The following is an 11,921-nucleotide window of genomic DNA, read 5'->3' as shown; positions in this document are numbered from 1 at the left end:
ATCTTTAGTGATACAGTGAGCCAGCTTTAATTACCCCAATTTCTTTAGTGATACAGTGAGCCAGCTTTAATGATTCCAATATCTTTAGTGATAAAGTGAGACAGCTTTAATGACCCCAATATATTTAGTGATGCAGTGAGACAGCTTCAATGACCCCAATATCTTTAGTGATACAGTGAGCCATCTTTAATGATTCCAATATCTTTAGTGATACAGTGAGCCAGCTTTAATGATCCCAATATCCTTAGTGATAAAGAGAGACAACTTAAATGACCCCAATATCTTTAGTGATGCAGTGAGACAGCTTTAATGATCCCAATATCTTTAGTGATATAGTGAGCCAGCTTTAATGATCCCAATATCTTTAGTGATACAGTGAGTCAGCTGTAATGACCCCAATATCATTAGTGATACAGTGAGCCAGCTTTAATGACCGAATACCTTCAGTGATACAGCTTTAATGACCCAATATCTTTAGTGATACAGAGAGCCAGCTTTAATGACCCAATATCTATAGTGATACAGTAAGCCAGCTTTAATGACCCCAATTTCTTTAGTGATACAGTGAGCCAGCTTTAATGATCCCAATATCTTTACTGATACAGTGAGCCAGCTTTAATGATCCCAATATCTTTAGTGATATAGTGAGCCAGCTTTAATGATCCCAATATCTTTAGTGATGCAGTGAGACAGCTTTAATGATCCCAATATCTTTAGTGATATAGTGAGCCAGCTTTAATGATCCCAATATCTTTAGTGATACAGTGAGTCAGCTGTAATGACCCCAATATCATTAGTGATACAGTGAGCCAGCTTTAATGACCGAATACCTTCAGTGATACAGCTTTAATGACCCAATATCTTTAGTGATACAGTGAGCCAGCTTTAATGACCCAATATCTTTAGTGATACAGTGAGCCAGCTTTAATGACCCCAATTTCTTTAGTGATACAGTGAGCCAGCTTTAATGATCCCAATATCTTTAGTGATAAAGTGAGCCAGCTTTAATGACCCCAATATCTTTAGTGATACAGTGAGCCAGCTTTAATGACCCCAATATCTTTAGTGATACAGTGAGTCAGCTGTAATGACCCCAATATCATTAGTGATACAGTGAGCCAGCTTTAATAACCGAATACCTTCAGTGATACAGTGAGCCAGCTTTAATGACCCCAATTTCTTTAGTGATACAGTGAGTCAGCTTTAATGACCCAATATCTTTAGTGATATAGTGAGCTAGCTTTAATGATCCCAATATCTTTAGTGATACAGTGAGCCAGCTTTAACGACCCAAATATCATTAGTGATACAGTGATACAGCTTTAATGACCCCAATATCATTAGTGATACAGTGAGCCAGCTTTAATGACCCCAATATCTTTAGCGGCACAGTGAGACAGCTTCAATGACCCCAATATCTTTAGTGGTACAGTGAGCCAGCTTTAATGACCCCAATTTCTTTAGTGATACAGTGAGCCAGCTTTAATGATTCCAATATCTTTAGTGATAAAGTAAGACAGCTTTAATGACCCCAATATATTTAGTGATGCAGTGAGACAGCTTCAATGACACCAATATCTTTAGTGATACAGTGAGCCAGCTTTAATGACCCCAATATCATTAGTGATACAGTGAGCCAGCTTTAGTGACCCCAATTTCTTTAGTGATACAGTGAGCCAGCTTTAATGATTCCAATATCTTTAGTGATAAAGTGAGACAGCTTTAATGACCCCAATATATTTAGTGATACAGTAAACCAGCTTTAATGACCCCAATATCTTTAGTGATACAGTAAGCCAGCTTTAATGACCAAATATCTTTAGTGATACAGTGAGCCAGGTTTAATGACCCAATATCGTTAGTGATACAGTGAGCCAGCTTCCATGACACAATATCTTTAGTGATACAGTGAGCCAGCTTTAATGACCCAATATCTTTAGTGATACAGTGAGCCAGCTTTAATGACCCAATAACTTTAGTGAAACAGTGAGCCAGCTTTAATGACCCAATATCTTTAGTGATACAGTGAGCCAGCTTTAATGACCCCAATATCTTTAGTGATACAGTGAGCCAGCTTTAATGACCCCAATATCTTTAGTGACACAGTGATACATCTTTAATGACTCCAATATCTTTAGTGATACAGTGAGCCAGCTTTAATGACCCCAATATCATTAGTGATACAGTGATACAGCTTTAATGACCTCAATATCATTAGTGAAGCAGTGAGACAGCTTCAATGACCCAAATATCTTTAGTGATACAGTGAGCCAGCTTTAATGACCCCAATATCTTTAGTGATAAAGTGAGCCAGCTTCAATGACACCAATATCTTTAGTGATACAGTGAGCCAGCTTTAATGACCCCAATATCTTTCGTGATACAGTGAGCCAGCTTTAATGACCCCAATATCCTTAGTGATAAAGTGAGACAGCTTAAATGACCCCAATATCTTTAGTGATACAGTGAGCCAGCTTTAATGATCCCAATATCCTTAGTGATACAGTAAGCCAGCTTTAATGACCCAATATCTTTAGTGATTCAGTGAGCCAGCTTTAATGATCCCAATATCTTTAGTGATACAGTGAGCCAGCTTTAATGACCCCAATATCTTTAGTGATACAGTGATACAGCTTTAATGACTCCAATATCTTTAGTGATACAGTGAGCCAGCTTTAATGATCCCAATATCTTTAGTGATACAGTGAGCCAGCTTTAATGACCCCAATTTCTTTAGTGATACAGTGAGCCAGCTTTAATGATCCCAATATCATTAGTGATACAGTTAGCCAGCTTTAACGACCCAAATATCATTAGTGATACAGTGAGCCAGCTTTAATGACCCCAATATCATTAGTGATAAAGTGAGACAGCTTTAATGACCCCAATATATTTAGTGATGCAGTGAGACAGCTTCAATGACCCCAATATCTTTAGTGATACAGTGAGCCAGCTTTAATGACCCCAATTTCTTTAGTGATACAGTGAGCCAGCTTTAATGATTCCAATATCTTTAGTGATAAAGTGAGACAGCTTTAATGACCCCAATATATTTAGTGATGCAGTGAGACAGCTTCAATGACCCCAATATATTTAGTGATACAGTGAGCCAGCTTTAATGATCCCAATATCCTTAGTGATACAGTAAGCCAGCTTTAATGACCCAATATCTTCAGTGATACAGTGAGCCAGCTTTAATGATCCCAATATCTTTAGTGATACAGTGAGCCAGCTTTAATGATCCCAATATCCTTATTGATAAAGAGAGACAGCTTAAATGACCCCAATATATTTAGTGATACAGTGAGCCAGCTTTAATGAGCCCAATATCATTAGTGATACAGTGAGCCAGCTTTAATGACCGAATATCTTTAGTGATACAGTGAGCCAGCTTTAATGACCCAATATCTCTAGTGATACAGTGAGTCAGCTTTAATGACCCAATATCATTAGTGATACAGTGAGCCAGCTTTAATGACCCCAATATCTTTAGTGATGCAGTGAGACAGCTTCAATGACCCCAATATCTTTAGTGATAAAGTGAGAAGCTTTAATGACCCCAATATATTTAGTGATGCAGTGAGACAGCTTCAATGACCCCAATATATTTAGTGATACAGTGAGCCAGCTTTAATGATCCCAATATCCTTAGTGATACAGTAAGCCAGCTTTAATGACCCAATATCTTTAGTGATACAGTGAGCCAGCTTTAATGATCCCAATATCTTTAGTGATACAGTGAGCCAGCTTTAATGATCCCAATATCCTTAGTGATAAAGAGAGACAGCTTAAATGACCCCAATATCTTTAGTGATACAGTGAGCCAGCTTTAATGAGCCCAATATCATTAGTGATACAGTGAGCCAGCTTTAATGACCGAATATCTTTAGTGATACAGTGAGCCAGCTTTAATGACCCAATATCTCTAGTGATACAGTGAGTCAGCTTTAATGACCCAATATCATTAGTGATACAGTGAGCCAGCTTTAATGACCCCAATTTCTTTAGTGATACAGTGAGCCAGCTTTAATGATTCCAATATCTTTAGTGATAAAGTGAGACAGCTTTAATGACCCCAATATATTTAGTGATGCAGTGAGACAGCTTCAATGACCCCAATATCTTTAGTGATACAGTGAGCCAGCTTTAATGATCCCAATATCTTTAGTGATACAGTGAGCCAGCTTTAATGATCCCAATATCCTTAGTGATAAAGAGAGACAACTTAAATGACCCCAATATCTTTAGTCATACAGTGAGACAGCTTAAATGTCCCCAATATCTTTAGTGATACAGTAAGCCAGCTTTAATGACCAAATATCTTTAGTGATACAGTGAGCCAGGTTTAATGACCCAATATCGTTAGTGATACAGTGAGCCAGCTTCCATGACACAATATCTTTAGTGATACAGTGAGCCAGCTTTAATGACCCAATATCTTTAGTGATACAGTGAGCCAGCTCTAATGACCCAATAACTTTAGTGAAACAGTGAGCCAGCTTTAATGACCCAATATCTTTAGTGATACAGTGAGCCAGCTTTAATGACCCCAATATCTTTAGTGATACAGTGAGCCAGCTTTAATGACCCCAATATCTTTAGTGACACAGTGATACAGCTTTAATGATTCCAATATCTTTAGTGATACAGTGAGCCAGCTTTAATGACCCCAATATCATTAGTGATACAGTGATACAGCTTTAATGACCTCAATATCATTAGTGAAGCAGTGAGACAGCTTCAATGACCCAAATATCTTTAGTGATACAGTGAGCCAGCTTTAATGACCCCAATATCTTTAGTGATAAAGTGAGCCAGCTTCAATGACACCAATATCTTTAGTGATACAGTGAGCCAGCTTTAATGACCCCAATATCTTTCGTGATACAGTGAGCCAGCTTTAATGACCCCAATATCCTTAGTGATAAAGTGAGACAGCTTAAATGACCCCAATATCTTTAGTGATACAGTGAGCCAGCTTTAATGATCCCAATATCCTTAGTGATACAGTAAGCCAGCTTTAATGACCCAATATCTTTAGTGATTCAGTGAGCCAGCTTTAATGATCCCAATATCTTTAGTGATACAGTGAGCCAGCTTTAATGACCCCAATATCTTTAGTGATACAGTGATACAGCTTTAATGACTCCAATATCTTTAGTGATACAGTGAGCCAGCTTTAATGATCCCAATATCTTTAGTGATACAGTGAGCCAGCTTTAATGACCCCAATTTCTTTAGTGATACAGTGAGCCAGCTTTAATGATCCCAATATCATTAGTGATACAGTTAGCCAGCTTTAACGACCCAAATATCATTAGTGATACAGTGAGCCAGCTTTAATGACCCCAATATCATTAGTGATACAGTGAGTCAGCTTTAATGACCCCAATATCTTTAGTGACACAGTGATACAGCATTAATGACTCCAATATCTTTAGTGATACAGTGAGCCAGCTTTAATGACCCCAATTTCTTTAGTGATACAGTGAGCCAGCTTTAATGATTCCAATATCTTTAGTGATAAAGTGAGACAGCTTTAATGACCCCAATATATTTAGTGATGCAGTGAGACAGCTTCAATGACCCCAATATCTTTAGTGATACAGTGAGCCAGCTTTAATGACCCCAATTTCTTTAGTGATACAGTGAGCCAGCTTTAATGATTCCAATATCTTTAGTGATAAAGTGAGACAGCTTTAATGACCCCAATATATTTAGTGATGCAGTGAGACAGCTTCAATGACCCCAATATATTTAGTGATACAGTGAGCCAGCTTTAATGATCCCAATATCCTTATTGATAAAGAGAGACAGCTTAAACGACCCCAATATATTTAGTGATACAGTGAGCCAGCTTTAATGAGCCCAATATCATTAGTGATACAGTGAGCCAGCTTTAATGACCGAATATCTTTAGTGATACAGTGAGCCAGCTTTAATGACCCAATATCTCTAGTGATACAGTGAGTCAGCTTTAATGACCCAATATCATTAGTGATACAGTGAGCCAGCTTTAATGACCCCAATATCTTTAGTGATGCAGTGAGACAGCTTCAATGACCCCAATATCTTTAGTGATAAAGTGAGACAGCTTTAATGACCCCAATATATTTAGTGATGCAGTGAGACAGCTTCAATGACCCCAATATATTTAGTGATACAGTGAGCCAGCTTTAATGATCCCAATATCCTTAGTGATACAGTAAGCCAGCTTTAATGACCCAATATCTTTAGTGATACAGTGAGCCAGCTTTAATGATCCCAATATCTTTAGTGATACAGTGAGCCAGCTTTAATGATCCCAATATCCTTAGTGATAAAGAGAGACAGCTTAAATGACCCCAATATCTTTAGTGATACAGTGAGCCAGCTTTAATGAGCCCAATATCATTAGTGATACAGTGAGCCAGCTTTAATGACCGAATATCTTTAGTGATACAGTGAGCCAGCTTTAATGACCCAATATCTCTAGTGATACAGTGAGTCAGCTTTAATGACCCAATATCATTAGTGATACAGTGAGCCAGCTTTAATGACCCCAATTTCTTTAGTGATACAGTGAGCCAGCTTTAATGATTCCAATATCTTTAGTGATAAAGTGAGACAGCTTTAATGACCCCAATATATTTAGTGATGCAGTGAGACAGCTTCAATGACCCCAATATCTTTAGTGATACAGTGAGCCAGCTTTAATGATCCCAATATCTTTAGTGATACAGTGAGCCAGCTTTAATGATCCCAATATCCTTAGTGATAAAGAGAGACAACTTAAATGACCCCAATATCTTTAGTCATACAGTGAGACAGCTTAAATGACCCCAATATCTTTAGTGATACAGTGAGCCAGCTTTAATGAGCACAATATCATTAGTGATACAGTGAGCCAGCTTTAATGATCCCAATATCCTTAGTGATAAAGAGAGACAGCTTAAATGACCCCAATATCTTTAGTGATGCAGTGAGACAGCTTTAATGACCCCAATATCTTTAGTGATGCAGTGAGACAGCTTTAATGACCCCAATATCTTTAGTGATACAGTGAGCCAGCTTTAATGACTGAATATCTTTAGTGATACAGTGAGCCAGCTTTAATGATCCCAATATCTTTAGTGATAAAGTGAGACAGCTTTAATGACCCCAATATCTTTAGTGATACAGTGAGCCAGCTTTAATGACCCAATATCTTTAGTGATACAGTGAGCCAGCTTTAATGATCCCAATATCTTTAGTGATACAGTGATCCAGCTCATGCTATTAAAAATGCCTTACATAATGTTACCATTATGGAAACAAATTTCAGAAAGTAGATTTATTGAGTGAAAGCATTATCTTACTGAACAAAACTGTATATATCTAACTATGCATTATTAAATGTAATACATATTGATATTATGCAAATTTGATTAGTTGAATAATTATTTGCCAGCAATTGATGGATTTATGTACACTTTACTTACATACATGTCGACTATCTTGCAATTCAAGATCAATTAGGGATGGGCTAAGGAACACTTAATCTGTCTGACCCATACAATAAAATAAAAACGGTGAAATGTTTATGCAAATTCAATAATTTGCATAAATATTTGCCACAATTGGAGAGTTTTAAGCCTAAATATGATACATTTGATTACCATGATTTATTATAGTTAGGTAAAATTATTGGAAATTGTGTTATATAACTATTGAACAGATTGACTCCTAAATGTCACTTATATTATTGACGATAAAATAATGTGGAATTGATACTCAACTAATTAAATATAATCTGTACTGGAAATGGGATTTACATGAATATGCAAATTGAACATATCCAATAAGAACAATTTGCATAACCATGGTATTAAGTTGACTGAGCTTCAATTTTACATTTTACTAAAAGATATTGAATGATATATGAATTTGTTGAGATAAGTTGGTTTTCAATTATTGATCCTAATCAAAATGATAGTCATTTGTTACTGATGCCATAATTCAAAAAACAAAAACTAATTTTGATAGAACCAAGTCTAAATAAAAGATTTACATATGAAATATAAATCACTTTTGGCAAATTTTATAACATATTTTACAACTGGTGCCTGACTAAGGCAGATCTTGCAATATTATTGTTCATTGATGCATATGATAAGTGTCACAAATCCAAATGGTCCTAACCCTAGGTTGCAAAAAATTGTGATCTAGTTTGTTAAGTACTAGTATATCAAATAACAGAAATTTGATACATGTTTACTTAAATAGAGCCTATGCACTAGAGTTTTGCTAGCATACACATTACGCCATATTGTAAAGGTATTACATGTACAAGTATTATTAAAAGTATTACACACACACTCTGAGAAAGTTAAAATATCCAAATATACACAACCACTGTGTATGCATGCAAAATGTGAGACAGCCTCTACAACAAAGAAATTTTGAAGTATAAATAAAAAAACAGTCTCTTTTTATCAGTTTGTTATTATTGTATTAGAGAAAATCCAGTAAAAACCATATTTTTCCAATAATTCCACACCTAAAAATCCAATGAAAGAAATTCTTACCACATATAATCAATTACACTAAGATTCATGAATATATAAATATTCATAAAACATTTATTCTGAAAGATCCTCACACTTCATTCAATTCAAAATGCTTTCATTTGCTGAGAAACTTGGATTCATTTGCTGAAATAAATTAAAAAGAATTCAAAAACTGATACCATTTTGATTTGGAACAGAACATCATAAATTTCAAAAGCGAGCAAGTGTCGAAGGAGAGGTTAAAGGTTAACTGACCGCAGTGGAGTTCTATATGGGTGGTATTCATCCGAATTGGGTTTGTGTTTGGTCAAGTTTTATTCAATCACCATTTAAAAATTTCATATAAAACAAATTCAGGCCTTCATGTGACTCAGTATAACATGTTGCTGATTCTACATATTTTTGACATTAAACAGAGTGACACAGAATGATAAAATCTGACTCTGTATTTTTTTCATAATAATGAACACTATTTTACAGTGCCATAGCTATCCATCCCGCTATGAGAAGAGTGCCCCCAAATGGAGTTACTTTTCTTATACTATCAACATCATGTATTGCGTAGACATAACACGATCCAGAAAACATCAACAATCCAAGACTCAACAAACTGCCAGCCTGTAAAAAATAAATACATAAGAATCCTGTATTTATTTATGATTGAGCATATCAAGTATTTGCTAATAAGTTTCCATCAGAAATTCCCAGACTATATAATATATATGTATTTTTCAAATTCTCAAAATTGCCGATCACCATTATCAACTCCTTTGGATGCCAAAATCAATTTTTGCCGCCTTATACAAAATAAACCTTAATTCATTTTTTATATAATTTTTCACAACTGTAGTCAATTTGACATTATGTCCATTTGATTCGAAATAAACATCAAAATTAAAAAAAAAAAATGCAAAATGTTCATTTGGTCGACAGACAGAATAAACAGCTTTCCATAGTAGAAATCTGTCTTGAAGAAAACTTCATTCAAGCCTAAAATTATAAAATCCTATTTTGATATCAAGGAAAGCATGTTTATCAACATCATGATATACTTGAAGTGTACTCGTCCTTCTCCCAAATATATTCAATTTGTACAGTTTCACTCATGACACTTTTACAGTTTTTTTCAGGAACATGCATGTTCGAATCGGAAAATGCGTATCTCTGATCTCTGCTAAATGGCAAAATTTGACACTAAAAAGTGGTGAAAATCTGTATAAGACTACTGCTGAATCCAACGGATATAATTAGTTTCAAATTTTCCAAGGTTTCTATTAATTCTGCATATCACTGATTCATCACCATGCCAGCAGAAATCATAAATAAACAATGTATATAATACGGTGATGAGAATATCTAAAGTATGAATGAATGAATATGAATCGCTACACAAAATATAATTTCAATAACTACATTGTATTTAAAATTACGCATTATCCCAGCAGCTATCATTTCTACTTACTATTAATGGTTTCCTGACAAGTGGAACAGCTAACAAAACCATACTATGTAAGAAATGATATCGGTTCGCTGTATCAAACACCTTGAAAAAGCAAAACACTTTATTAATATCACAACAGACATCTAACAAAGTAGTAACAAAGAATTCCTGATTGAGAATTTAATACTCCATGATTTACAAAATTATGTTTTTTATAGCTATATATATATAAGTACAGTGTATTTTTGTTTAGGCTATTTTTCCTGTATGAAAAATTCACAAAAATGTCTATCACAAAAATGAAAATGGTTGAGAACACATGCTCATACTCACCATAATCCTTGTAGATGACATTAAAAAATTGAAGCACTCTAATATGGCAATTTTAGTACGGAACACAAAATAGTTATGCTTACATGTTTTTTGTGTTCGTCTTGTGTATTCGTCTTGAATGCTAGAAATAAAATACAATTTCAAAACAAACATTTCTACGATCAAACTCATTGTTGTTATGGGTCACTTGGTGGCGCTGTTCCTAAACTTGTATTTGGGGGATAAGACCCAGTCAGGACTAACAGAATATGATCCATACTTTACATAGTATTATTACGGTATTACAATACAGTAATATCTGGGTATATATTTAACGATAAGATGTAGTTGAACGATTTGAAACATTTGTGGATATAATCATCGAACGTCAAGCCACATTTTGTCCGGTAAAAGTTTCACTACAAATTTAACAACAATTCCACTATGAAATATTGTTCACATCTATATTACAACAAGTTAAATACTAGCTGTAGTTTAATAAACAAATCAGTCCCTTCGCTGACATTCGGACGTGTTGCTTTCCATAATATTGTCACCTGACCTTCCTTCATGACCTTTTTGACGGATACACGATTAAACTGTGCTTCTGGTTCGTGTCGCAGTTGGGAAAGTGGGATAATGGGTTGTTGTATTTCTTACCATGTGCACCATAAGCACCAAGTGCGACAGCAGTAGCACCAGAAAGTGCTCCAACCCGCAAAAACAGCATCCCAATTTCGCGTGTCGACAACATGGCTGGTCGAACGATATCTAATAAATTTATCGAAATATTACCTTTGCCCCCTCTACGACAAACTCAGTAAACGAAAGTATCTGAATATTCGGCCGCTAGAACCGGGTTTGATTGTAAAGACATCACACTGGGTATTTGTTGACCGGTTTCACTCATGCATGCCCTGCATTGGAAATTCACCAAGAAATGACATATATCGACGAAATGGTCAGGCTTGGGTAAGTGGGAAATAAGAGTTTCGAACACTTTTTTCAATAACTTTTGTTTTGACTTTTGTATCAACAAAAACAGAATGACAGTCAGCTTGATCGAGCAATATTGTAGCAGACGACATTTTCAAAAAACTACACTCACGCTCGCCTATTTCACTGCATACAATACCATAGCTGTGTTCACACAAACATTAGATAATTTCAGATTCTTATGTACGTTAACTTTTGAATGATGAGATTGTGAACGTTAGAAAAAAAAAAAAAAAACATTCGGATACACCCCACGAAGCTGAGTGTGGACACAAATGCATCTCTCTGGTGCGTCTCCCATCTAGTTTCTGAGTAAAATCTGGACTATTTTGCATTGCGAGGCAAAATGATTACAAGACGACTGTGTGACTGACGTGTACAGGTTTCGTCATGGACGTCCAATTTAAATATGTTATTTACTTCTCATTAAATGTTTTATTTACTATTGGCACAACCAACCTGTTCCTTTTCATCTATATTATAAATATTCAAAAATTCGAAAGGCAGTTGAATCCAAACAGCCAATCAATGGTTGTAGTGCACAACAACACATTTGAAAACGTTTCAACTTTATTTCATTGCCAATAGAAACCTTGTTTTATTTTGAATTGTGAAATTTATAAATAATCATAAAGATGGAATGA

At 35.4% G+C, this 11,921-nt stretch overlaps 1 protein-coding gene across 1 annotated transcript; it reads right to left on the bottom strand.

The window, feature by feature from the left end:
• Positions 1 to 8,582: 8,582 nt before the first annotated feature.
• On the bottom strand, positions 8,583 to 11,091 carry LOC100368551 (transmembrane protein 256 homolog). The gene is made up of 4 exons (XM_002742231.4): positions 10,942 to 11,091; positions 10,386 to 10,423; positions 9,991 to 10,071; positions 8,583 to 9,146 (listed from the first exon to the last, which is right to left on the bottom strand). The coding sequence occupies exons 1-4, from the start codon at positions 11,033 to 11,035 to the stop codon at positions 9,003 to 9,005; spliced, it is 357 nt and encodes a 118-aa protein (XP_002742277.1). The 5' UTR covers positions 11,036 to 11,091; the 3' UTR covers positions 8,583 to 9,002.
• Between the last annotated feature and the right edge of the window lie 830 nt (positions 11,092 to 11,921).

Source organism: Saccoglossus kowalevskii, chromosome 1, assembly GCF_978046115.1.
Source record: "Saccoglossus kowalevskii chromosome 1, keSacKowa6.1, whole genome shotgun sequence".
Taxonomy (NCBI): Eukaryota; Metazoa; Hemichordata; class Enteropneusta; family Harrimaniidae; genus Saccoglossus; species Saccoglossus kowalevskii.
The sequence above is the reverse complement of the archived record's forward strand: the minus strand, read 5'-3'. Positions and strand labels throughout refer to the sequence as shown.